Source organism: Phocoena sinus, chromosome 1 (assembly GCF_008692025.1).
Source record: "Phocoena sinus isolate mPhoSin1 chromosome 1, mPhoSin1.pri, whole genome shotgun sequence".
Taxonomy (NCBI): domain Eukaryota; kingdom Metazoa; phylum Chordata; class Mammalia; order Artiodactyla; family Phocoenidae; genus Phocoena; species Phocoena sinus.
In genome coordinates, this window is record NC_045763.1 from 120,052,534 (window position 1) to 120,079,523 (window position 26,990).

Genomic DNA, 26,990 nt, shown 5'->3' on the forward strand with positions numbered 1-26,990 from the left:
TCCTTTAGCAGTTTTCCAAACTGGCTAATAATCTCTTGGATCCTTTACTACATAAATTGCAGTTTCCAGCCACACTCCGTTGTCTGACAGCCTTTCCATTACAGTAATGGTGAGTTAATCCTCACCCAGAGAGGCATGCTGGTTGAAAGCTGGTTGTATGTGTCTCAGAGAAATCTGCACATCTGGGTAACATATGTATTTCCCCATTTGTGTTGGCTTGATGTGTCTCACTGATATTCAAATTTAGAGAAAGTTTATGATCCCGATTCCTTAAATTATCATAAATTCCAAAAATGGTGTTAGGGTTTTATTAAAAGTCTTGCAGTTGAAAGGATATGGCATGAAGAAGAAAGAAAGGCAAGGGAACAGAACTGTGGAGGTTTTGGAATTTTAACTGCAAGAATTTCAATTTAAGGATACTAGTATGAGTGAAAAGGGACATCCTCTGGGTCCCATAGAGAGATAGAACATTCCTGACATTAATCTTAGCACGTGATTGGAGAAGGTGGCAATATGAAAGAAAAAAACTATGGGATGTGACAAAGCCTTTGCCCATTGTTTTTTTTGGTGACGTTTGGTGTCCCACCTGTGCCCACTCCAATTTAGCAGTGATGGATGGCTTAGGCTCTGAGCTCTCCCAAGCCATGGACCCCCCGCTGGGTTTGAGATTGAAGGGGTAATGAAAGAGGAGAGGTGTTGTATCAGGACCACACTGATTTCAAGGATTTTATATTGACATAGTATGACTTCCAGTCCGGGATTCCTAGGAAACTCACAGGAGACTTATAACAGGTCTGCTTCAATAGTTTTGAGAATGTGGGCTAGTGGTCTCACTAACCCAAATATTGCTACTTGGAAGGTTATCGCCCACTTTGTGACTCAAGGGTGGTTGTCACCATCTATTCAAACAGTTATTAGTTTCGGCCAAGTGAGTACTTCTTTTGAAATGACGCTGCATTACCACCGTGAACTTTAAACAGCTGTTTTGAACAGGCTACTAAATATGTGTTGTGACTGACTGCTGGTGCACCCTGCATTAAAAGAAACCAGTATGAGAAAATAAAAAAATTATCAGATTAAACCAGAGGGTGGTTATTCACTTTATAAAAAGTGCCTTCACTTTACTTATAGAGTGACTCCACGGCTTTTTGTTTGTTTTTCTCTTTTGGGGGGTGCTGCATTGGATCTTTGTTGCTGCACGTGGGCTTTCTCTAGTTGCGGTGAGCAGGGGCTACTCTTCGCTGCAGTGAGCATGCTTCTTGTTGTGGTGGCTTCTCTTGTTGTGGAGCAGGGGCCCTAGAGCGGAGGCTTCAGTAGTTGTGTCACACAGGCTCAGTAGTTGTGGCTTGCAGGCTCTAGAACGCAGGCTCAGTAGTTGTGGCGCACAGGCTTAGTTGCTCCGCGGCATGCGGGATCTTCCCGGACCAGGGCTCGAACCCGTGTCCTCTGCGTTCGCAGGCAGATTCTTAACCACTGCGCCACCAGGGAAGTCCCTCCATGGCTTTAAAAAAGGTAAAGACCCCAGTGCACTTAAGATATGACTTTCAGTTGAAGGTTTTATTTTTAAGACTAGTTTTTAGCAACATATATTTGATTTAGCAAATATTAATCACTTTCTATGGGGCAGGCCTTCTGTTGGATACTAGGGATGCACATGTGAATGTCATGGTCCATGTTCCCCCGACCAAATTATAGTTGAATAAGGGCACATCGCATTCCAGGATGAGTAGAATGAGACAGTTTCCAGGGACCAATTTCTCTGTTCTCTCAAAGGTTATCCGAAGGGAAACAAGACTCAGTATAATGGTTAGGACTAGACTTTGCTGTGTCTTCTTTGCCCTCTTGATTCTAACTCTGGCAACCTCTGGGTTTATCTATGTCTCTGTCCTCCAAAGGAATGATTTTCTTAAGGAGATAAAGATCATGTCCCGGCTCAAGGACCCAAACATCATCCGTCTCTTAGCTGTGTGTATCACTGACGATCCTCTCTGCATGATCACCGAGTACATGGAGAATGGAGATCTCAATCAGTTTCTTTCCCGCCACGAGCCCCCCAGTTCTTCCTTCAGCAACGTACCCACTGTCAGGTAAATACGCCGGGTCTTCTGTCTCTTCCCTGTGTTCATGAGACTAAGCTGGGATCTGAAGTGGGGAGCAGTGAGCCTTAAAGTTCATCATTGTTCTGGAATGGTTGGGGAGGTTAGTATGCAGGGAATAATAAAGCAGCTGCCCTTTAGGGGAAAGCAAAGAGATTCATAAAGAATAGAGAAGGGATGTTGAGGTTGGAACCCTAGTTTGTTGGTACCAACTATAGGGTGTGTACCTTTCACAGCTTCCTCTTTCCAGAGGCTACTTTCTCTCTTCCTTTATATTTCCTCAGTTATGCCAACCTGAAGTTTATGGCTACCCAGATTGCATCTGGCATGAAGTACCTTTCCTCGCTTAATTTTGTTCACCGAGATCTGGCCACACGAAACTGCTTAGTGGGTAAGAACTATACCATCAAGATAGCTGACTTTGGAATGAGCAGAAACCTGTACAGCGGTGACTACTACCGAATCCAGGGCCGGGCAGTACTCCCGATCCGCTGGATGTCTTGGGAGAGCATCTTGCTGGTGAGTTTCCTGTGTTTCTGAGCTCTGCCCTAGCAGCTGGCATGTAGGCAGATGCAGACAGTGTGTAGGGGTGCACCTGAGACAGCAGGAGGCAGACAATAAATAGACTTTGATATTTTCTCTGACTTGAGATGATTTACTTTGTGTACTAATTATTATTTTTAACACTTGCCTGTTTCTGCTGATAAAATATAACATAGAAAATATATACCGTAGAAAGTTTGGAGGAAAAGGTTAAAAGGTTAAAATATAACCGTAGAAAGTTTGGAGGAAAAGGTTAAAAATATACCCATAATGAGAAGAGATTTAGTACCATTTTTTTCATCTCTACCCTTTCCACCTACTGACTGATCTTAATTAATTTAGAGTATTAAAATCTTGTCATTTGAAGAACTGTTATCCACACAAAATATTTTTCTTCTGTATTAATTTCATAACCATGTTTCTAATTAATTATTTAGATGGATCTCTATATTTGTATTTTAATGATTTTCACAATTTACACAATTTACTTTTTACGGTCCTCATTCTTTGCTTTATAATTTTTATCCGGCTCTTGGTATTCTGGACCACAAGTGAATACGTTTTTTTCAAATGCCTCTTAGAAATATATCTTCTGACCATGCACATTTGGGACAATTTACTGTTGATTTTATACCACGTAGCTGATTTATAGAATTATTAGACTAAACTTTTACTTCTTACAATGCTGTGTATGTGTAATTTTGTCTTTTGTCATTTAATATTGTGGAGAAAAGCCTGATAGCAATCTAGTTTTGTTAATTTATTATTAATCTGTTTGTTTCTTGTTCATATCTTATAGGGTTCATAATTAATGTTGAAATAAGAAATGTATAGTTATCCCCTTCCTTTCACCAAGATAACCACTATTAATATTTTAGTGTATTTCCTTTGAGGATTTTCTCTATACATGTATTTCTCTGAATATATATATAATTATTTTACATATTGGGATGATACTATGCACATACAATTCTCTCTCACTGGCAGTAAATATTCTTCAAAAACATGATTTTAATTGCTGTATAATATTCTATTGTGTGGATATATCCTATAATTTAATAATGTCACTATAATTTGATATTTAAGTACTTTCCAATTTCCTTCGATTATAAATGATGCTGTGATATATACCATTTTATGTTAAGTCCTTATAAAGATCTTTATCATCTATATAGATGAATCACATATTTTACTCATTTCTAATGCGATTATTAAGCTTTGCTCCCTTTAAAGGTATTGTGTGGTGGTGTAAAAGATTATTAGACCAAGATTCAGAGGGTTTTGGTCCAAATCTCGGTTTTTCCATTATTAATGGTCTCGTTAACCAGGGAATTTTAATAAACCTCTTGTCTCACTTTTCTGATCTGAAAAGTAAGGATAAATAATATCATCTATGTCAGCACTGTATTTATTGAATAGAACATATGCAAGTATTTAATACCTGCTGATTGCATCTGAATCTCATTGCTGTCACTCGTTAGTCTGTCCTTCAAGACTGTGACGATTATTGAACGAGGACTACTTGGGGCACTTACACTAGATTTCCGTATCTCTCACATAGAAACAATTGCTTCCCATTCTAATTTTGCCTTTCCCCTGGGCATTTCTCCAAGGCTACCCTAGATCCTAGTTTGACCTTCTAACATGCACTAGGAGAGTCAGATAGCTTACGGCGGCATCCTTTTCAGCCCTTGGATCTCATCTCCAAGAGAAGTATACCTCAGCAGAGATCCTGAGGGTGAGAAAAGGGCCTGTAGCTTGGCATCGAGACAACTTCCTATTGTTGTTTCCAGATGGCCCATGAGTATCTTGGCAGTCCCAGTATTCCTTGCCCTGGGTTGTAAAAGTGGCAAAACTCCAGATTATGAAAACCTAATCAGCTCTTCTTATGCACAGATTATTCTTTTTCTTATTTAAACAGGGCAAATTCACCACAGCAAGTGATGTGTGGGCCTTCGGGGTGACTCTGTGGGAGACCTTCACCTTTTGCCAGGAACAGCCCTATTCCCAGCTGTCAGATGAACAGGTCATCGAGAATACTGGAGAGTTCTTCCGAGACCAAGGGAGGCAGGTGAGAACTGTTGGGGGTGGAGAGATGTGGCCTTGGGTGCTCTTGAAGGAGAGAGAAAGAAAAGTTCTGACTTAACAGGATAGGTCTGAGCTGGAAAATGGGCTACCTGGATCATAGTTGTTTGTCACTAATTATCCAGCTAATGTAAAAGACCAAGAACTTTTGGCACTAATTATCCAGGTGATGTGAAAGACCAAGGTCTTCCCTAGGCATCCATACACTCTGCTTTATCCATGTGTCAACCCGTTGATCATTGGAGAACATGAGGGGTCCCCTCAGGCTGCTCCCCAACTCAGAGATACCAGAACATAAAATCCTGTCTCTCATATTTGATCTATTTCCTGGTCTAGGCTGTATGGTTTGTCTTCCTGGTTGAGAAACATAGGAACAAAAACGTAAGCTTAAAAGTGAATAAGGGATTTATTAGCATTCGTTAAAAATTTGGTTTGGACTGTCTAGAAATGTTTCTTGACTTACATGTCCAGAGACCTTCAGGTACATCCTGGCCTTGCTGTTCTTGGAAGGCACCTCTGGGCCCAGCTGCTGGGCATCTCAGGACTCAGGAAAAGCTGGCTTCTTAGCTTACAAGGGCCCCAATTCCTAGTTAAGATACTACAAGCTTCCTTTGGATGACTCAGTGTTTAAAGTTCCTGTGAGACGTGGGATTGAAAGCTCGCTGGTGGTGGGAGCACCGAAACCCCAGAGTGGCCCGGCTACAGCACACACTTGGAGTGTGGCATCTCAGGCAGGAAGATGATAACAGTTGAGGAGAGGGAGAAGGCTCTTGCTGAAGATTAAAAGTAGATCTTCTGTGGCTTGAATGGCTCAAAGCAAGCAAAAGATAAGGGAATGACTAGAGACTATACAATATGCAGCTTAAAAATAGGAAGGAGGGGTCCTAGAATTTTATCTTGATACTCTGTAGATATTTTGGTAGCAGGATATCTAAATTATCTATCTCGGTTATGAGGTAATTGCCTTCTTACCTTGGCAAAGGGCAGCTTTACTCCCGTGTGCATGAGATAAGAGAGTAGAACGAAGAAAAATGTTTTTTCTCCTGGACTAGTAGCACATCGTGGGCACCTGGTTGACCGACTAGATTCTTGTGGCCAATTAAAGGCGGGGCATTCAATTAGAAAGTGTAATTTTATTATCATAATGATTCTAACTTGAGTACATCCTAGAATTGTAGGCAAAGGGAGGAATATTTTAAACCTTTCAGTTTCCCTCATCTTATTATTCAGTGACTGAAATCCCACATGGAAAAAAAAAATGTACACGAGGCAAAATTGAACTATCAAACATTCAGGCAAGAAAGGCATGCTTCCCCTCCCCCCACCTCATGTCCACTGTCTGCTTTGCATTTGAATAGTAAAGTCAAACATTTGACTGAAGCCAAGGCCAAAGCCAAATATTACCATTATATGCTAGTAAGCTTCTCATCTATAAGTTTAAATTTTTGATAAAAGTTTATTTAATTTAACATATGGACTTACTAGACGTAATTTATTAAATTTGTATTTTATTACAATTTACAAAATTTAATTACTTTAAATTTTATTAAAATTTCAGTATTCAAATTTTAAAAGTTTGACATTAGAATTAAGGATGGTAATTTCTCAACACTATCAGCTGCTAGATGGATTTTATGGTCTCTAGACTAGACGTGTGTGATCTAATTTGTTTTCACATGGCACAATGTCACCAACTTGTTGAACATAGCAGATATAATGCAGAAGAAAACTTTTCAGTAGCACAAATTCTAGAAAGAATCTTATACTTGGGGCTCACAGCTTAAGCAAATCTTAAATCTTTTGTATTCAATTGGAAGTCTATAACGATAATTTCAATAATTTTAAAATGTATTTGACATTTTTGTTTTCAGTTTATTTTTACAAACTGTAAAGAATTCTCAGATAGCACTTTTCTTAAAAGCTCATGGTCTAAATGGAATTAAATAATTAAAAATTGGGACTTCCCTGGTGGTGCAATGGTTAAGAATCCACCTGCCAGTGCAGGGGACACAAGTTCATGCCCTGGCCTGGGAAGATCCCACATGCCGCGGAGCAACTAAGCCCATGCGCCACAACTACTGAGCCTGTGCTCTAGAGCCCGCGAGCTACAACTACTGAAGTCCGCATGCCTAGAGCCCATGCTCCGCAACAAGAGAAGCCACCACAATGAGAAGCCCACGCACCACAACGAAGAGTAGACCCCGCTCGCCACTAGAGAAAAGCCCATGCACAGCAACGAAGACCCAATGCAGCCAAAAATAAATAAATGAATGAATGGATAAATAACTAAAGTTTAAATTAAAAAAAATCAATGCTCAAAACCATCATAAGATATCATCTCACAACTTTAGAATGGCTGTTATCAAAAAGACACGAAACAACAAGTGCTAGTGAGGATGTGGAGAAAAGGGAACCCTCGTGCCCTGTTGGTGGGAATGTAAATTGGTGCAGCCTCTGTGGAAAACAGTGTGGAGGTTCCTCAAAAAATTAAAGGTAGAGCTTCATTATGAAGCATGACATAAGCTGGTGTTGGTGTGGGAGAAGGCAAGATGGAAATAGTTAATGATTTACCAGCTGCAAATGTTGGACCCATGTTTCAAAGAGCTTGAGAAATTTAGGTTTGCTTTAGGAATATGTCAGTATACCAAGGTGTTAGAAAACATAGGTAAGGAAATGACAGTAACAGATTACAGGCAAACAGAAGATGACCTGGAGTCAGCAGAGTGGCATCTTGCTGGTGGAAGCGGTCAGTAACTGGTTCTTTGGGAGTAGAGCCAAATACAACTCTAGGCTGGAATTCAGGGCAGGGCTGTAGAGGGGGTAAATGTACAAATATTGGTGAATAATGTAAGGAAGAAATCCAATCTTCTCTCCCTGGGCCAGTACAGGAGAGAGGGAGCACAGAGAAGGTTATGGTTAGGAGCTACATGGATATATCCCACATCTCAGTGACTAGGGTTTTATTCCAATAAAGGAGCTGAGGCAACTAATATACTTTCTGCCCTTTTGCCACGATTGGCTCAATCAGAATAAATCTCATTGTGGCTAGGCTATAAATAGAGGTTTGGTGTTCTAATCACTTGCTTTCCAGTCTAAGATGTCTTCTTCCTTCAGTTTCATCTTTTCCATGATGGTAGGGACCACAGGATGGCCCATCAGGAAATTCTGCTCCAGAGAACTGGAAAAGACAAAAGGAATGGAAAAGGGACTGATGGGATTTAGAATTCTCATGAATAGGAAGAACAGACACCCCACTCGTTTCACTTTCCAAGTCCAAGAAAATGGGGAGTGGGCAACTCATACTATGATGCAACTGCTCTTCCTTTCTCTGCGCTCTTCTTAATAGTCTCATTTTTTGTTCATTTTTCTTTCCAAAGACTTACCTCCCCCAGCCTGCCATTTGCCCTGACTCTGTGTATAAGCTGATGCTCAGCTGCTGGAGAAGAGACACCAAGCACCGTCCCTCCTTCCAGGAAATCCACCTTCTGCTTCTTCAGCAAGGGGACGAGTGATGCTGTCAATGCCTGGCAACAGGTCCTCCTCACAAGACCTACCACTCACCCACGCCTAAGCCACTCCATTTGGACATTGAATGGACCTGAGAGACAGAGGCTTGTTTGCCTTTATCTCTTTCTGTCCCTCGTCTCCCTCCACTCCACTCCCCCACTCTCTACCCCGACACATATATACTTTTTTTACATTAAAGAACTAAAAAAGAAAAAAAAAAAGCCTAGGGCAGAATAGGGCAGATAAAATCTAGTAAAGAATCTTACTTGATATACTAAAAAAGTTGGATAACAAAGGCTAGATAATTGAGATAATTTATAAAGGTTAAATATGCTTGTGTTTATGAATGTGTAGATTCTAGAATATGTTTTCCATGTCATCTTTTTTAAAAAAATGGCTTCAGAAAGAAAACACTTGAAGAATAGTAATGTCTTAGGAAACATGAGATTAGACTTAGGGAAAGTACTTGGTAAGTGTGGAGAATCTGATGAAATGGTATTCAGTAACTAGTCACCAATGGTTTAATTTCCTAATTCGGCCTGTAGACACGTCCTGAACTCTGCATTTTCCTCTCCCGGCAAAGTAGATGTTAACATGCTTGAAAAAACCCACCTTCTTTGAATGGGTGTTTTGTTTGTTCATGGGCAGGGATCAGGGTTGAGATCTATACGCATAGGAAATACAGAGGATGTACATAGGAAAGAATATCTACTGCAAGGCTATATGAACAGGAATCGTCATTTGCAAAACAAAAACAAAACCAAAAAAAAGCCTCATGCATGGAAATATTCTTGAATAGAGAATGGACACAGGAAAAGAGACCTGTGGAGGACAGGTAACAGATGTGATATTCATTTCTGTAGAGGGTCCTCCTCTTGTCTTGTTCAGACATTTTAAGGTATGTGTTTTAGTAAGAGCCTGATTTTGAGTCGGTACAAACTGTTGTTTTTTGATATCTTGATCCTAGGCCTTTTGGTTCATCTTCTCCAAATCTTCCAACTCTTTTAATGGATGAATACCAAATGGAACCCAAGGGCTGGTGATTGAATTTCTCAGGCATAAATCTGAAGGCCATGCACAATAGGGAATAGATATGTTCTGAGCACTCCCAAAGGGTTGGCTGAGGACCAATGAGGGGAAGTTACAGGGAGATTGATTTCCACTCCTTCTTAGGGAAAACATAACCAGAGGTAGAACATGCAAGGATGAATGGGCTGCCTCCAGAGATGGGGAGTCCTTTGTCACTGTCCTTTTGTCAATAGGGTTTCAAACATAAGTGGTTGTGGGAGATGATGTTTAATGTCCTTTTAACCCTAGGAATCCCTTGAGAGGAGCAGGTTGGGCGTGGAGGAGTCATTCGCTACTGTTGCTGGGTGTTCACACTCTTGCCTTGGAGATGGTATGACCAGCAGAAAAAGAAAGTTTGAGGCTCTGGCTTCAGAATCCATGGATACTGATAACACTGTCAAATAAGAGTCCCCTCGGAACAGATTCTGAGCTTTCACACTCCACAGATCCTCAGATTCAGTAGGAAACAGGGAAAGAGAACCCTCAATTCCCTCTGAGAAGAAACAAGAAAAGATCACAATATAAGCTTCCCAAACTTAGAAGAAATAGACCTGACCCCTTGGGTCTGCTTCTGTTGCCTTCACCCAGCCCACCTTCTACACAGTCTCTCAGGAACTTGAGTGTTTCCCCTTGTCCAGCCTTCAGCGTTGCTCCAGACCACAGCAGAAGCATAAATCCCCAATCCCCAAGGTTCATTTTGTGGGTCATCTTCCTTCCCCTAGAAAATACCCTTTCCCCATGGTTGTCTTGTGAGTCTGGTCTTCAGTGTCTCCCAGGACTAACTTTGGAGAGAACATCAGTTTGGGAGCTGTGACCCTATTTCTGCCTCAAGCCAAGTGTATCATCTTGGACAAGTCACTTTGCTTCTCTGGACTTTTGTTTCTTTATTGGAACAAGTTAGATGAGATGGTCTTGAAGTCTCTTCCAGTTCTGATACGTTCAGTGCTCATTGGATAACTGGATCTACAATTGATGCAGACTCAGTTATCTGATCATCTCCTTCTCTGAAGATCGTGGTCAGCAAAAGAGATCATGTAGGGAAGCCACTATAATAGTAGTAATAGTAACACCTGTCATTTGTTCAGTGCTTTAAAGTTTACCATGTAGTGTACCACATACATTATCTCATTTGATATATGCAGGGCCAGACATGTTCTTTTATACTTGGGGCCTGCCACACTCTCTACATTCCCAAGATCAGTGTTAACTTCATGTATTATTCAGAGTTCTCCAGAGGAACAGAACTAACAGACTATATATGTATATGGAATGGGGGGATTGGCTTACACAATTATGGAGGCTGAGAAGTCCCACAATCTGACACCTGCAATCTGGAGATCCAGGAAAGCTGCTGGTGCTGTAGTTCTGAGAACCAGAAGGCCAATGGTATAAGTCCCCGTTGAGGGCAGGAGAAGACTGATGTGTCAGCTCAAGCAGTCAGGCAGAGAGGGCAAACTCCCCCTTACTTTTTTCTTCTATTCGGGGCTTCATTGGATTGGATGATGCCCACCCACATTGGAGAGGGCAATCTGCCTTACTCAGTTCACCAATTCAAATGCTAATCTCATCCAGAAACACCCTCACAGAAACACCCAGAAATAATGTTTAATCTGAGTGCTACATGTCCCAGTCAAGTTGACACATTAATCATTCCATTTCAGTAGAATCATAGGGACTTGAAATCAGGGCCTGAAGCTTATTCTCCTTTATCCACGTACTTCTGGCAGGAGTACATCCAGACCAGGCCATGACTTCCTATGTGGCAAGAGGAAAGACATAATTTCCCCTTCCTTCACCTTATATCTCTCCACTTACTTCTTTTTACAACTCTGCGTCAATACACTGCATTTCATGATCCCATAAAAAAATCATATTTAAAATGAACTTAGTATGTCTGGATTTTTCTGGCCTTGAGTCATAGAGGTAATCTATTTCAAGCAGCTGGCAAATATGTATTGTCAGGTACAGTTATCTTTTTCTGAGATGAGGAAGGCACCATTTTCTGGCGCTAAGGCTTTGGTACTACAGATACAGTTTTAACTTCTCCCTTAGTCAGACCCATCGAGTTTAGCAGCACAAATCTGAGAGACCCAACAGGGCGCAATGGCAAAGGCTTAGTATGTAGACTTTAAAGGTAGCTGGAATCCAAATTGGAAGAATGAAGCTAGGAATTACGTAGAAAAGGAGATAGGAAAAGGGATGAGAAACTGTGGGGCCTTGTTACCTTTCTAGGAAGTTATCCTCTTCATGATATATGTGAAATATTTTATGTGCAGATTGTGGTTTTGGGGTAGTCAGATTTAAATGTATACTTTTGCTGGTGAATGTGCTGATAGCTAAGTCCAAATCTTGATGTGCTGTCCAGACACATACGTGCTAAGAAAAGATCTGGAGTAGAAAGAGGCCCCCGAGGGGGAAAAGTGGTTTTAATGCTATGGAAAGATCACTTGCAAGTTTATAAGACTATATGACAAAGGGCATTGTATGGAAATGGAGCAAAGGATGAATAAATGAACATGCATGTGACTGGACGGGGCACGTGGGAGTTAGAAAGAAGACTACATAGTAAAGGATAATGGAGAGTGCGTGAGAAGGATGGGGGAGGTCAGGGCAAGCAAGATAGACACAGGGGGTGCTGTTGAGAATCCATTCGGAAGCATGAAAGCAGATCTCTCTGAAGAGAGAGCCGAGAGAGGACAGAAAGTAAGTGTGTTGAAGATAAAAGATAGATGTATATGGAGAGAGAAGCAATTCTGGATGATAGAGATTATAAAAGTATTTATTTAAAAAATGAAAAGTCAGGTGCAGAGTATGACATGGAAGGGAGCTTTTCAGAGATTTAAGAAAAGGGAAGCCCAGCATGAACATAAAAACACACAAGCAACCACCAGGGAATGACCTTTTCATCTCACAGGAAGTGGGAGAGGGAGGCAGTTTGAACACGTGTGTTCTAGACCACCTCAGGTACTGGGGTTTAATGGTGGTGAGAAGAAATCAACTCTTTGTCTGAACAGGACATGGCTTTCCCAGTGCTGCTTTGGAAATGAAGACCAAGAGATGGGGAATTTATGTTAGCTCATGAGGCTTTGTGTTCCCTTCTTTGCTTCTGTTAATGAAATCCATTTTAAATAATGCTCATCACTGTTGTGCCTAGAAAGGCCACAGGGAAACATTGGAACAACAGGTTTAAGTTAAACTAGACTAAATCTTGTTTGATATCTGCACAAAGAGGTACATGCCATGTTGGAACCATGTGTTTTGCTAGTCTCATCCAGACTTCCTACAAGAAAGCCATGATGTGGGGCTAAGCCATATGTTTTGAGTAAAGGAGAGCTGAAGAAGGGGAAAGAGAGGAAGATGTTCCAAGGAAATAGTCTAAAACAGAATAGCATCTGTTTTGCCCAAATATACCCCAAAAATGAAGAAAATTACAGTTAAGGCTTAAATTACTCCCAGTATAGAGGTAGTAAGGCTTTGATCCTAAATTGAGTTTATAGACCTGGAATTTGCCTTCTTAGTCTTTTCAGTAAGACCTCTGACCTCTGGCAGTGCATATGTTTCTGGAAGACACAGATCCAGATCTATGCTGGAATTTCCTTCTGAATTAAAATTTAACATTTTTATAGAAACAGATGAATGTCTTTTCCACTTGGTAAATGTCTTGGAATGCTAAATTGAGATGGAAAGAGACTGGAATGGTTAATGTTTATTGGATTTCTGGCATTTTGAGTTCTCTGCTACAATTAGCTACATTGCTTGGCTCAGACCGTGGTGGGTAATTTGTTTAGTTGCTGTATCCTTTTTTTTTTTCAATTTGTTATTTTGAAATGCTTTAAGACTCACAAGAAAATAGTACAGAGTGGCCTTTCCCTAACACCAGGCTTTCCAATTGATAACATTTTACGTAACCATAGTCCAGTTTCAAAACCATAAAATTGACATTGGTATAATACTATTAACTAAACTACAGACCTTACTCAGATTTCACTAGTTCTTCACATGTACACATTTCATTTCTGGATAGTTTTAACCCTTGCTGATTTGTAACCTGGTCTTCTTGGTTGCATCAGGAAAGACATTGTCTAGATACAATTCTATAAAATCCTAAAGAGAATATAACAAATTGATCTGTTCCTTTATCAACAAGCAATATCCTACCTAGACTGTTTCCACATTTTCTGACTAGTTTGGCTGTTCAGCATCTGAAACAATCCAAGAACAGCTTAGATAAATCAGGCAACACAAAGGACAGCAAGACCCACAGCTCACTAGCTAGGATAGAAGGAAATTAATTATAGGTGGTTTCTGCAGTTCCTGCAAGTAGGATTTATATGATGGCAAGGAAAGGACTTTAGAATAAATCAGAATTTTGGTCAAGAGCTAAGGTGGCACTTCATTAATGGCACCAGGGAGAGCTTTTGGAAGGAATAGAGTACAATGGTAGAGACGCCTAGTGAGTATCAAAACACTATTCTCAGAATAGTAGAGAAGTTTCATTTGCCTGAAAGTCTATTCTTAAATGGAATAGCAACCACATTGGACCAAATTAAATGCAAATACAGCTGCAACATGTAGGTTGCAGCTGTAGCCCAGAGGTTTGGAGGGGATAGGGGAGTTGAAACTCTGGTTTTGTGGATTACAGCTTTGAGTTTTATGATGGCATTTTTAAGCTGCCCTGTTTAAGGGTCACAAGATTATACGTGAGTTCACCTCTGTATACCCCATGTCCTGTAAAGTTCCTAGCACATAGTGAGCACACCACAAATATTTGACAAATGTTGTTTTTTGAATGAATAAAAGGTAGAAGCAGAAACTTGTCATCTGGCATAACTGGGGTGAATTTAGGGAAAATTGCTTTGCTGTAATGTAGAGGGTTTATTTTCAAAGGCGGAAAGAGGAAAAAGTGCCCAGACTTGTACCTGTAAGTTACATCCTCCATTTCTAGGTTTACTGATGGTGAAATTGATCTATGGAAATGTCTTATTCTTTGAGGTATTTAGACAGAAATGCAAGGTACTTCTCTACATGGCACCCCATCAAGAGCAGGGAGCGACCCTGGCCCCAAACCCAGCTCTTTTGGAACAAGATTTTTAGTTTCTCTTGCAAACACCTTGTCAACAACTTCACGGGCCTCCAAAGGAGAAAGATGGGAGTCCCAAGCTAGCCCATGCTTACCCACATTCACAATTGCATGTAAAGCAATTTGCAAAGAGACTCAAGGGAAAGCCCAAAGGGATAGGTAATCACTTGCAGTGAAAAACTGTTTTCTTGAAAAGAGGCTTGGAAATAATTGAAAGTTGAGTGGATTCCTACAAACGCACCAAGAGTTTGTAATCTAGCCTATTCATTTTATGTCCTTTACTATTCATGATATCCTATTCTTCTACCCCGTTGTCTGGTAATTTTTTCTGAGGATTGACTTTCTGAAGCAATGTGGTGCACTCTTCCTATGAGGAGGAAACATCTGGGCTTTATTCTGCAGGCTTTGGAGGATGATGTGTCTTGTCAAGGGGTAAATAGCAAACTGATTTAATTTTTGCTTAAAACTTTCTTAGTCATTCCAAAATAGAATGCATAAAAATTCTCTGTATTAGAAAAAGAAATGAGATATACCAATTGTATATTGTCTTTTCTTTATTTATTCTCTGTAAGTCTGTCAGATGATAAATTGTAAATAACAATGATTAAAGAAATATGCTACCGACGGATCCTTTTTTCTGTGAAAATAGCACTGTTTCTGGGTTTTATTACCCTTAACTCCTTACTCCCTTACATCCTTTTTGGAGAAATGATGGGGGGTGGGGACACAGTTGAGGGGTGTATGTGGTGTGGATGCCTGTTTGTTGAGGGTTATCCAACAGAGGGTTATTTACATAGGCCTTGCATATATTAGTTGATTGTTTATTGGAAGAAAATCATCTTGGTCCCTGGCATATCCAAACATACTAGAGATTGGGATTTTATGTTTTCACATTGGTCCAGTTCTAGGGAATCTAGTCCAGAATTAGGGATCCTTTATTATTGTTGTTACAAAGTTGTCTTGTTTGATACACCGAAATCCCTTCTAAATCCAAATATCGTCTGTCTCAAGACTGCTCACGCATACAAAAAGCAACAAAAAACTATGAACAACCAGAATACAGACTCAGTCTTCATAATAGAGAGTAGGATGGAACCACCCAAAACAATATACATTCTTACCTGGTCCCTGAAGAATACATTTATACTTTTAATAATCTGAGTAATATGAACTTATTTTTTTTTTCGGTGACAGCCATAGTAGGTAAGGGAATGGATATAAATTCCCAGAGAATAACCAGAGGACTCATGAATGTACACTCTGACCACCAGAGTGTCTGGTTTGATTCCAGGACTAAAGGCCAGGTGTTCAAGTATCTGTGTAGTGAGAGTGGGGTATTGGGGGTGAAGGAGAAAAAAAAATAAACAGGAACAGCAGAGATGCTCAAAGAGGTACAATTCTATTCTCAACACCTATTGCCTAAGTTTAAAGGTAGACATGAGTGATACATTTGCGTCCATATGTGATAAGCCATAGATACATATTATGCATATATCTGAAAATATAATTCGTTACTGAGGACGGAGATTATGTCTGCTCTTTTACATTTTAACTAACAACTTGAAGGGCACTGCATTTTTCAAGTGCTAAGAACTAGAAAACTGATATATCTCCATTGATAATTTTATACTCATTTGTATTTGAAAAAGTAATGTATACACTTATAACATCCTCTGGTCCTTGAGTCCTCCAGAACAATAGCTTCTTATGTATAAGTGACAGATGACCTTTTACTATCTAATGAAATGGGTAAAATCCCACTCTCAAAGTAGTTTTGCACCAGGCTGGTTGTATAGTGATTTGAAGAAAAAAAGAGATGAAAGATATCTACAAGAAAAGTCACATGACCCCACTGGCAGCTGTTCTTTTGCCCCTGTTCGCAAACCAGAAGGAAGTTAGTGCTGGAGAGAATTATAAGGGCCCAGAACAGAGCTCTGTTACGGAGGCTAAAGATAACTTTACTCATCTTTATCTACCTAAGAGCTATTTCAGGCACGATAAAAGAAATCAGAGATCAGTTTCAGGGTTTAGGGTAAAGGCAGATTTATTATATGAAGTAGCAAATAGACAGTCAAAGGTAAAGTGGCTACATTTACTCTTCCAATCATGGGGCCAAGGATTGGGATAAATGGGATCACTGTATACCATGTTTCCTTCTGGTATTTCCAGGAAAATAGTCCATGAACAATACAAACTCAAGGTGACTAGTTTGAGATGATAAAAAAAATTACATTTACTTGTAAATAAAAATGCATTATGACTCTTACTGAGCAGTATCCTACATGTGATAAAATATTTTTAGAATACAAAATTAAATATCTGTCATCAACAGAGTTCTATTCTCCTTGTCTCTCTGGCACCTCTAGCAGTTCAGCCTGTCTTTCAAAGGTTGCAGAACCTTGAAAGTAAGCAACTTTATTTGAAAGAAGGAGGAGGAGACCAAGGTCTCCTCACTTGGCTTGGACGGACACCATGATGGAAGGAGAGACTGCTGGTCTTGCTCTGAAGTCTTCAGGCCTTCACTTAAGTGACAGTCAGTCCTACACTGGTTGTCCCCCTAAGACTGTGAAGAGGCTGCATCTTCACCTTATTTGTAGGAATGAGTTTTTCATAGGATAGCCACACAACCCTTGTGTCCCCTCTCTTATTCGTTTTACAAGTCATCTCTGAGCTCTAAGACACTCTAAAAGGAGACTTTGGGTCTAGATTCTAAAGGTTGGAGTGTACCGTCAGGCCTTATAAGATGGGCTCTCTCTTGCTCTCTGTACAGCCCTGCCCTACCTGGCCCTGCCTCACCCTTACCTTATGCACATGACTGCCTCCTTCTCCTAAGCGCAAAGTTTAATTAGTAACTACCCCTATGATCAGCCCAACCCCCAGCTAACTATTGTTCTAGCCCGAGGACCAGGATGACTCCAGTATGTTTGATCATCAACAAGAAAATCTGGCCCTTGCAATGGTTGCTAAATCAAAGAACAAGACCTTCCAGCAGTCCCCCTGGCGACCAAGGAGCTCTTTTGATGTCAAATCCCCTATTACTGATAACCTTCTCCTCTACTGTGTAGCGAAGATTGCTGCCTTGTCCTGCCTGCTGTTGGCCATACACTGTGGGGTGTCGCTCCAGGATCATTCCCTCTGACTTGTAAGGTTCCCTGTGCAATAAATCATTGATGTCTCTGTAGCTGACTTCTGGTTCTTTCTTTGGTCTAGCGACTGGGCAGTTGCAAGGATTGCAAGACTGCAGGGTGCAGCCCAACATGGGGTTAATTTTACCCCAGGACTCTGAGAAAATATTATTAAATTGTGGCCTCTTAGAATAGTTGAAAGTGGGATTAAGGATAGGAGCTGAGGGCTTCCCTGGTGGCGCAGTGGTTGGGAGTGCGCTTGCCGGTGCAGCGGGTCATGGGTTCGTGCCCCGGTCCGGGAAGATCCCACGTGCCGCGGAGCGGCTGGCCCCGTGAGCCATGGCCGCTGAGCCTGCGCGTCCGGAGCCTGTGCTCCGCAACGGGAGAGGCCACAACAGTGAGAGGCCCGTGTACCGCAAAAAAAAAAAAAAAGCATAGGAGCTGAGTTTCACCCAAATAATAAAGAAGAATTGATAATTTAGGAATCAAATCTTTAATAATCACATTTATTCTTTCAGTCTAATTTTATTGGTATAAGATTTATCTCACACTAAACTGATACCAAATTAATCAAAACCTCTAGGATATTCAAAAGCCAATATAAATGATCTCAGTCATATCTTTCAGAGATCATTGCTGTTTATAAATAACTAAAACTTTGAAAGAGGCTGTGAAATAAAGTGTGTTCCACAGAGTTTGATACATGATGCGCAGCATTCCTTAGTGTGGACCGGGACTGGTGATGGTCACATTGTTACCAGTCCACAATAATCCAGAAACCTAAAGTAAGTTTTTATAGCAGTTTGGCAGAGTATCATCTGTTGAAGCTAATAAAAAAAATTGGGGCTTGTATGCCTTTTGCATTTTATTTCATTTTTCTAGTAATTTATTTTTATTGTATATTACAAAAGTACCCATCTGGGATGGCTTTGAAAAACAAAGCGGGTCTTTTACCACAAAGAGTTTGAAACACAATGAAATAGGAGGTTAGAGTACACGACCCATTGCGTCCTACGGAGTTCTGAGATTCTCTGGTTCCATACCATATTCCAAGTTTTGAAAATTGGTACTTCATGCATGATTCTACGTAAAGTTCTTAATAAAACAAATGTTCATTTTCGCGAAGATGAGTTTTTTAGAGGAGGAGGAGTCCTGGGGCAGCTGGGCTGTTAAGTGGCTCAGTGACTGGATGGAAAACTAAGTAGATGATAGTCCCCAAACTTCAGTTCCTAGGTTCAAACCTTTCCTCTAAAATAAGGAGCTCTGGTGCAAATATCCTGAGGTCTTCCTGCAGTGAAGCGCCAATCGGAGGCGCCAGGGTATCGACCCTGTGTATACCACGAAGCCCGGACCCTATCGCTCTGCTGGGAGAACAACCCAAGCAAGACAAACGCCTTTCGCCACCGGCGCGCTTAGGGTCTGGGGCGGGACACCTGCTCCGCCGAGGGGCGGGGCGAGCAGGGTCTGGGGCGGGGAGAGCCCGGATTGGCTTGGGCCTTGGGCGACATGCGGCTCCGCCCCTCGGCCTATCTCACTCCATCCCCGCCCCCGCGCCGCGAGCGGAAGGCGGGCTGCGATGGAGGCGGGGCCCAGCGCGAAGTAGATGGCGCAAAGGGAGGCGGGGCCCCGCCGGGCCCTGATTGAAGGGCTGGGGGCGCGGCCGGGGCGGGGATACGGGTCAAAGTATAATACTTGTGAGAAGCCTTGCGCGGTTCCTGCTTCAGGGTGCGTGGTGATAGGGTGCGCGGCCATGCGGAAAGTGGTTTTGGTCACCGGGGCGAGCAGGTGAGGGCTCCATCGCGATACTGGCGGCGGCGGCGGGGTGGAGTGGGGGGGTCCGAGGGAGCCGGAAGTACCGGGCCGGGAGGACCTGCCACAGACCGACCCTGGCAGCTCCCGTCGCTGACCCTGCCTCGGTGGGGACTATGGCCGAGACCCTGGCCCGCTCTTCCCTGGGTCCCCCACTGCGCGAGGTACCGGACTTGTCGGCCCAGTGAGGGGCTCAGTAACTGGTGCTTTGAATTAAACATGACAGCGGAAAGAAAACTAGAGCGCCACTAAGAGATGAGTCTCTCAGTGACGATACTGTCTGTATCCAGGGAAAGGGCGCTTCCCACGCAGACCTCGCCTCCTTCCCGTCTTTGACTTTCTCATCACTGGTAATTTAATCGTGACCAGGTTGCCATATTTTGTACTCCAGCTGTTTTTTCTGTGCTAGGCTTCTGGCCCTAGGTAAATTTCAGCGTCCACGAGCGTTAGAACACTGGGGGGAAAAATCTCATTCCATGTAACACCGTGCTAGACACCTAGTATATATACCCTTCAGAAACTCAGAGAAAAGCAACTTTTTCCTGTTAAGGCATGGAAGGAGTGCAAATAACCATATTGCCAATGAGTAATTACTCCAGGGTTGGGCATTTGGATTCAGCCTCTTCTAGTGCCTGTTTTACTTCTCATTTGCTATTAAGTGAACAGTGTGTGGAGGATGAAAGTAACCAAACCATTTTTCTAATTGCTGCATTTAGAGTTTTGGGGGGATTAAGACTGAGGATATGTTAAATGTCATTTAAAATTAGTTCACTTTCAGTTATCTGGCCATGTCCATGTTGACTACGCCAAACCTGGCAGGTGTCTGTAATGGGCAGATTTTAACGTGCCCTCACCTGAGTAACTTTAACAACTGGTTCAGTGCTTCCTATGTGGAAGTTGCTTAAATAAGTCAGACTTGATTTTGTGTGTTTGTTTCTTTTACAAATATTGTGATACGTGCAGTTGTATATTTGTAGTAAAGGCCTATTCTCAGGTGGGGATGAATAAACATAACTATATTTGATGCTCAGGTTACTGATGGTACTAGGCTTTTTGCCTGGAATCAGCTTAAGTCTTGGAAGAAAACCCATTTACCCCAGTTTTCATTGTTATCAGCCAACCTGGTCTGAATGCTGTCCCCATTATGTGGTTTCACAATGCTCTTTCTGAAGGAGGTCATTTATCTTTGACACTTGTACTCATCCCTGCTTCTCTCTCCTGGTACCCATCTTATATGTCCCATTCCTATCTTCTACTTAATCATGTAGAGTTCTTTCTCTTCCTGTTGTTTATTCAATCGTAGCAGTTGAGAGGGACTTGTATCTCCTGCCATGTTACTTATACCTTTTCCTTGAAAGATTCATCCATTCCTTATCAGGAATTTCTGGTGCTCCTGCTACTGGCCATGATACCAACAGATAGTAGAGCCCTTGCCCTCGAGGAACTTAGACAGTGGAGTAAAACATACACACCGGAAAACACTAATAAGATGTTCTTTTCCACATTTGCTGGTGATGTACTGAATCACTTTCATGAGTGTCATAATCAGTGTAAAATGAAAACCACTGGCAGGATAAACCCTGTCTTAAAAGAAATGCTAAAGGAGAACTCTGATTTGTAGTCGAGTTATTTGGGTCATCCAGCTTTTGCAGAATGAAAGAGACACAAACGGGACAGCGTCCTGAGCCAGTGACTATTAGAGTTGGAGGGTTCCCCCTTCTTTACATAATTTTTTTTTCTTTTACATTTTTTTATTACATTATTATTATTTTTTATTGCTTTACAATGGTGTGTTAGTTTCTGCTTTACAACAAAATGAATCAGTTATACGTATACATATGTTCCCATATCTCTTCCCTCTTGCGTCTCCCTCCCTCCCACCCTCCCTATCCCACCCCTCCAGGTGGTCACAAAGCACCGAGCTGATACTCCCTGTGCTATGCGGCTGCTTCCCACTAGCTATCTACCGTACGTTTGGTAGTGTATATATGTCCCAAAATGTTCATTGCAGCTCTATTTACAATAGCCCGGAGATGGAAACAACCTAAGTGTCCATCATCGGATGAATGGATAAAGAAGATGTGGCACATATATACATAATTTTTGAATTCTTTCTGTCTACCTGGGCTCCTGGTTGGGGCTCAAGCTGACAAAATCAGTCTTCTGAGCCAGGGAGAAATGCTTCTATTTGGCACCATCTCATTGAATGCATATTCTGTATCTGAATTGTCCTTTCAGTGGCGTTGGCCTAGCCCTCTGCAGGCGGTTGCTGGAGGAAGACCATGAGCTTCACCTGTGCTTGGCGTGCAGGAACATGAGCAAAGCGGAAGCCGTCCGCACTGGTCTGCTGGCCTCCCACCCCACCGCCGAGGTCTCCACCGTGCAGGTGGATGTCAGCAGCCTGCCGTCCGTGTTCCAGGCCTCCAAGGAGCTCAAGCAAAGGTATGCCTCTTGTGGATGGCTTTTCTCTCATGTGATTGTACAACACAACAGCTAATAGAATAAGAAAGGATAGGAAAACCTAAAAAAGAAATAGGTGCAGTATAAAAAGAAGTTACGCTGAGGAAATCTGTACAGAGTGACCCGTTGTTGCCTTGCCTCAGTAGCAAAATTTCATTCTCAGTCAAAATCATGACCATTCCATGAAGATTAATTTATCAGTGTATTTTGACATGTGGTCAGTTGTGAAGCTTTATGTTAGTGTAACTCCTTTGATGTTTGAATGCATTTTTTGCATCTTTCCTTCACATAAGAACTTCATTAAGTGGTAGGGCAGGTACTGACAAGTGAAGAAACTTCCCCAGGCCACTAAAAATGTGTTCATACCTGGACAGTAATTGGCATGTAATAAACATTTGATAAATATTTAGTATATGAAGGGATAGAGTCCTTGGATGTATAAATTCCCAGAAAGTGTGTACAACAAATTGCATATGGGTGCACAATGCATTTTTCTGGAGAGAGAGGGCATGCTTTTTATTAAATTCTAAGAGGAATTTATGATCAAAAAGTCAAGAACCCTGCACTAGTCCATGCTGAGTCCTAGCAATATCTGGAATAATTAAATTTAATCAGTCATTTAATTTAATCAATAAATTATTAATTATATTTTTGTAATTGAGGCCCTTACAAAGCAAGAGCTGCTTTATTTCCTTGGACAATAAAATGAACTTCAGTATACATAAGGAAGACCTTCTTGGTTAAAGCATTGGCTGAAGAATAATAGTTTGCTTTTGTTTTGTTTTTGTTTTGCGGTACGGGGGCCTCTCACTATTGTGGCCTCTCCCATTGCGGAGCACAGGCTCCGGACGTGCAGGCTCAGCGGCCACGGCTCACGGGCCCAGCCGCTACGCGGCATGTGGGATCTTCCCGGACTGGGACATGAACCTGTGTCTCCTGCATCGGCAGGCGGACTCTCAACCACTGCGCCACCAGGGAAGCCCAATAGTTTGCATTTTATATATGTTTATTGATAGCAATTTGCATTACCCTGTTCCACATGTACAAGTTACAAAGTGAAACTGGTTTTCTTCGGCACAGTTTTCCCTGCAGCCTTAGCCCTTTGTAAATGAGGGTTTGCTCTCCTCTACTGCTGAGCTCCTAGAATTTTCTGTCACACTATCTTTCTAAAAACTGAGCTTTTCTAGGTTTCACATCTACTTTTCCATAACTTGTCTCCAAGTCTGTGAAACTATACAGTCAGTGTCTTTGCTGATTTAAAAACCCTCAAGTCGGGAGAGCAGTTATGAGTTTCAAGTCGTGTTTGCAGGCTTTCTGTCCCCAAACCTTCTCAGCCAGTTGGCTCTCTCATCCTGTTTTGTATAGATTTAGTTATTTCCTTGTTTAGCAGAATAGAACCTTCATCCTCAGTTAGTCGTAGCCCATTTCAGTACAGTTTTGAGATTTCATGTTGTGACATTCATAGTACTGACTATTCTCAACTGCCTTCAAAGGCTCAGGATAGGTTATCACAGTTTTAGTAATTTAGTGTTTAGTAAGATATTTAGTAATTCGACCCAAACGTAAGGGGGGGAGGCTGTGGGGAAGAAGGTAGCACTAAGATGATGAGTTGTCCCAGCTGCCTGTCAGCATTTAAGTGCAGCGTTGATGTATTTATTTAATCCTCAGAACAGCTCTCTTTGAGGTGGGTGGTATTATCCGAATTTAGGAAATGATGGTTGTAGTGATACTGACAAATTTGGGAATATATGACAGTGTCCAGATAGATCTCTTGCTTATACGAAGGATGTCTTGCACTTCATGGCCCAAATGGATATCTTCGACTGTGGACCTAAATTTAGAGGCTAAGAGAGCTTGAGAAGGGCCCTTTCCAGTTGGCTGAAGAAGCACCATTCCTGATGCTGGTCTTTCCACCTGTGATACTCTGTTCTATTAGATTTGTGCCGCTGAAAACTGATAAGGAATAGTGGTTCCGTTTTATCCAGAATAGAGCACTTGTGTCAATCATTTAAGCTTTCAAGGGTACTATGCCGTTTAACTGCAGCCAGACCTGAATTTGGAAATGTGCCATTTCCACTCTTTGCTAAACATTTCCTCTCCATTCCCAGCGAGATTCGTTAGTATACTTAGATGAAAGTTTGCAAGTTAGATAATGGAACAACTAGCAATAGCTGGACCCATACTGTCTTTGTGGCTCTCATGTGGATAACCTGATGGTATCAGTATGAGCAATTTAAACAGTCAGTTTATAAGTAGAGCCATGCAGCTGTTGATTACTTATAGGATGATCAGGAAATGTGTGTGGTGTGTATTGGTAACCATGTATGATCCTGAGGTACCAGCTTTAGTAGCTGTGGCCCGTGTTGTCCTGGGTTATACGGAGGATATGGAGACAGTGTGGTGCACAGAATTCTAGGCGACATTTTGAATATTCATGGTGTCTGTAAGTGTAATGAGCACGGGCTCTACTTACCTTGAATCTAGTTCAAAAAGAATACACTTAGATCAAGGTTTATGTTGGTGAAAAAGGCTTCGCAAGTCAGCATTTCACACGTGTCCTGGAGGGAGCCTATTGGAAGCACCTTACCCCCATTCAGCTTCTCTAATCTCACTGTATTCTTGTGAGCTTTCATCATTTTATGACACAGGGCACCTGGCCATGAACAAGGAGAGGGTTCCACATGGATCTAATGCTCTAGTGGATATCTTGGCGTTCAGATTCCAGCACTGATGGATCAGATTACATAGATTTCACTTGTCAATGAGGGAAGATGTGAATTAAAAAAAACTTTCTAAGAGCAGAAGGAGAGTGGGTTTAATAGAAAGCTGCTTCAGTGCCTTGTTGGGAGGACTAAGCTAGAAGGAGCATTGATCAGAGAAGATTGGACTTCAAAGCCCGTTATAGCTCTCCAAATTCTGTTTGAAGCCACCATCAAAAAAAAGAATACTCAAATATTTACCATGGCTAAAGAAAAACTGTTGAGAAAGTAATACTGATGCTTTAGCTTGCTATGGCCATCTTTTTGGTTCAGAAAGTACTTTCTGTCCTTCATAGGCCTTCTTTATTCTAGTTGCTCAAAGAGATAACTAACGATCTTGGTTTTCCTTGCAGGTTTCAGAGATTTGACTATGTATATCTAAATGCTGGGATCATGCCTAATCCACAGCTAAATATCAAAGCACTTTTCTGTGGCCTCTTTTCAAGGTAATTTCCGTCTTCTAGGTGAACTGATTAGAGGGAAGGTGTTTATTACTTTGCCTAGTTTTGCCCTCAGTGGGATAACTTGAGATGAGGGGGTGTTGAGAAGAATGAAGACAGAAAGGGCGTGTTGCAGCCATGTCATGAAAGAAGGTTTCCTCTTTGTGAGGAATGTTGCAAGTCATGATTCTTACTGTGTTCTTGGTCCCCAGGACATTCTGAGTGGTTGGACGTTTTGGCAGGTCAATTTTGGTCTGCCTGACTGTGTCTGTTAGCAAGAACATTTCAGAACTAGGCAGAATTGTCAGTGAGACTCTAATACCCAGGAAGGCAACTTGAGAAGCATTTCTCAGCTGTATGCCAGGTGCCCTGACCAGTAGGCTGGGGAAATGTACAGACCTAAATACCTTCCTGGGAGATTCTCTATATGCATTATTAGAGTGGCTTCCAAAAATGTTTAATTAACCACAACGCACAGTAAGAAATAAATCTTATTTTGTGACCCAGGGTACTTATTCATAAACAGATATTACTCTCACTGCATGCTATTTCCTATACTGCTACTTTTGTTTTACTTCTCTGCCATTAAACACAGCCCTACACACAAAATTCCACGCTGGTCTTGACCTATGACGTAGATCTCACAGCAAATCAATTAGTATATTCGATGCTTCAAGAATTTCTGATAATAAAACAGCCTGTTTAACTTTGTTCAGCAGTTAAAAGTCAGTGTTCAGGGGATGACTTTTTCTTCTTGGCGTAGCTATTATTTCCCCAGGGCAGCTGACTTGTAACCTGGTTTGGAAAGAGGTGACGAGAGTTTTTGCAGCAGGTTTTTGAGAGACTCAGGTTCCTATTGGTAGTATGAGCTATAACTATGTAAGTCCTTCTGTGAATTGGGGCAAGAAAGCATTTTTGCATTTGATTTAGTACTCATGATAACCCACTCTGAGAAATAGGTATTTTTGTTCCTGTTATTACAGAATCAAGGAAAATGTAGTTTTAGGGTGGGGGAAGGCAGGAGGGGGTGTCTGTTTAGTATCTTCAGTTAAAAAAGCTTTAAAAAGTCATGCAATTGTCTTCTACTGTTTCAGAAAAGCGATTCATATATTCTCTACAGCTGAAGGAGTGCTGACCCAGAGTGAAAAGATTACTGCCGATGGCCTCCAGGAGGTGTTTGCAACCAATGTCTTTGGCCACTTTATTCTGGTAAAAAGGCTTTGGGCTTAATAAGCCAACACTTAGTACTGTGATGCTAAACACTTGCACAGATAGATCACAGTGCTGTTTTGTTAAGCTCATTAGTTTATGGCTAGCATTAAATCTTCACGTGTTTAAATAGGGTGATCACTCTACTCTTTGAAGACATTGCTTAAAGCAGCCTACTGGTATATTTTTTCTTTTGACATCAGCTTTAGAGATCGGAGAGAAAGTAAGGTATAAACACACAAGCACCTTCAGAAACAATGTACAGAACTGAGTAAGTGCACCAGTACCGTTCTAAATGGTCTTTGAAACTGGGCTTTGCATCAGATAGGATGGGGTGACAGGGAAGCCATTATTAAACACTACTTCATGGTTAATCTTTTACTATCTTGATTTGTGATTTTTTTTAAGCATCCAGTCTGGTGTGTCACAATTTCAGGCAACTATAAAGTTAAGCAAGGGATGTGCAACTTGTCTAGATTGTTCTGTGCTTTGGCCTCAGGTTTAATCTCATAGGACAGCTTTAATATCTAGATTCAGTAAAAGCCAGAGCTGTTGCCAGTTGCTTTTAATTCCTTGGTGCTAGAACTCCTCCTTCTAATGCTGGGTTTGCTTGCATAGAACTTGTATCTCTGACACTTTTATATTCATGATCACTTTTTTCACCTTAAACCTAATTTCCCTCAAAATTGGACCTCCTTGAGGACTAGCCTGTATATACATAATTTAAGATATACATAAACATTGGAATATTGTGAAACCACTAAAAGAAATCAGGTAAATATTTTGCACTTACATGGGATAGCCTCTAG

The 26,990-nt window shown here is 41.5% G+C and overlaps 2 protein-coding genes across 8 annotated transcripts in view; both read left to right on the forward strand.

Annotated features, from left to right (window-relative positions):
* DDR2 (discoidin domain receptor tyrosine kinase 2) overlaps positions 1-15,007 on the forward strand; it is a 164,803-nt gene extending 149,796 nt beyond the window's left edge. For 6 of the 7 annotated variants that reach the window (XM_032632706.1, XM_032632715.1, XM_032632725.1 and 3 more), the window contains 4 exons: positions 1,896-2,087; positions 2,381-2,615; positions 4,561-4,710; positions 8,102-15,007. In XM_032632706.1, coding sequence (XP_032488597.1) covers positions 1,896-2,087; positions 2,381-2,615; positions 4,561-4,710; positions 8,102-8,236 — 712 coding nt within the window. In that variant the 3' untranslated portion in view covers positions 8,237-15,007. The remainder of the gene's footprint in view (positions 1-1,895; positions 2,088-2,380; positions 2,616-4,560; positions 4,711-8,101) is intronic. The other variant, XM_032632691.1, reaches the window with a different exon arrangement.
* Positions 15,008-19,138: 4,131 nt separating this feature from the next.
* The window catches only part of HSD17B7 (hydroxysteroid 17-beta dehydrogenase 7), a 32,927-nt gene continuing 25,075 nt past the window's right edge, over positions 19,139-26,990 (forward strand). The window contains exons 1-4 of the mRNA XM_032612902.1: positions 19,139-19,289; positions 21,552-21,755; positions 24,886-24,978; positions 26,067-26,181. Coding sequence (XP_032468793.1) covers positions 19,255-19,289; positions 21,552-21,755; positions 24,886-24,978; positions 26,067-26,181 — 447 coding nt within the window. The 5' untranslated portion in view covers positions 19,139-19,254. The remainder of the gene's footprint in view (positions 19,290-21,551; positions 21,756-24,885; positions 24,979-26,066; positions 26,182-26,990) is intronic.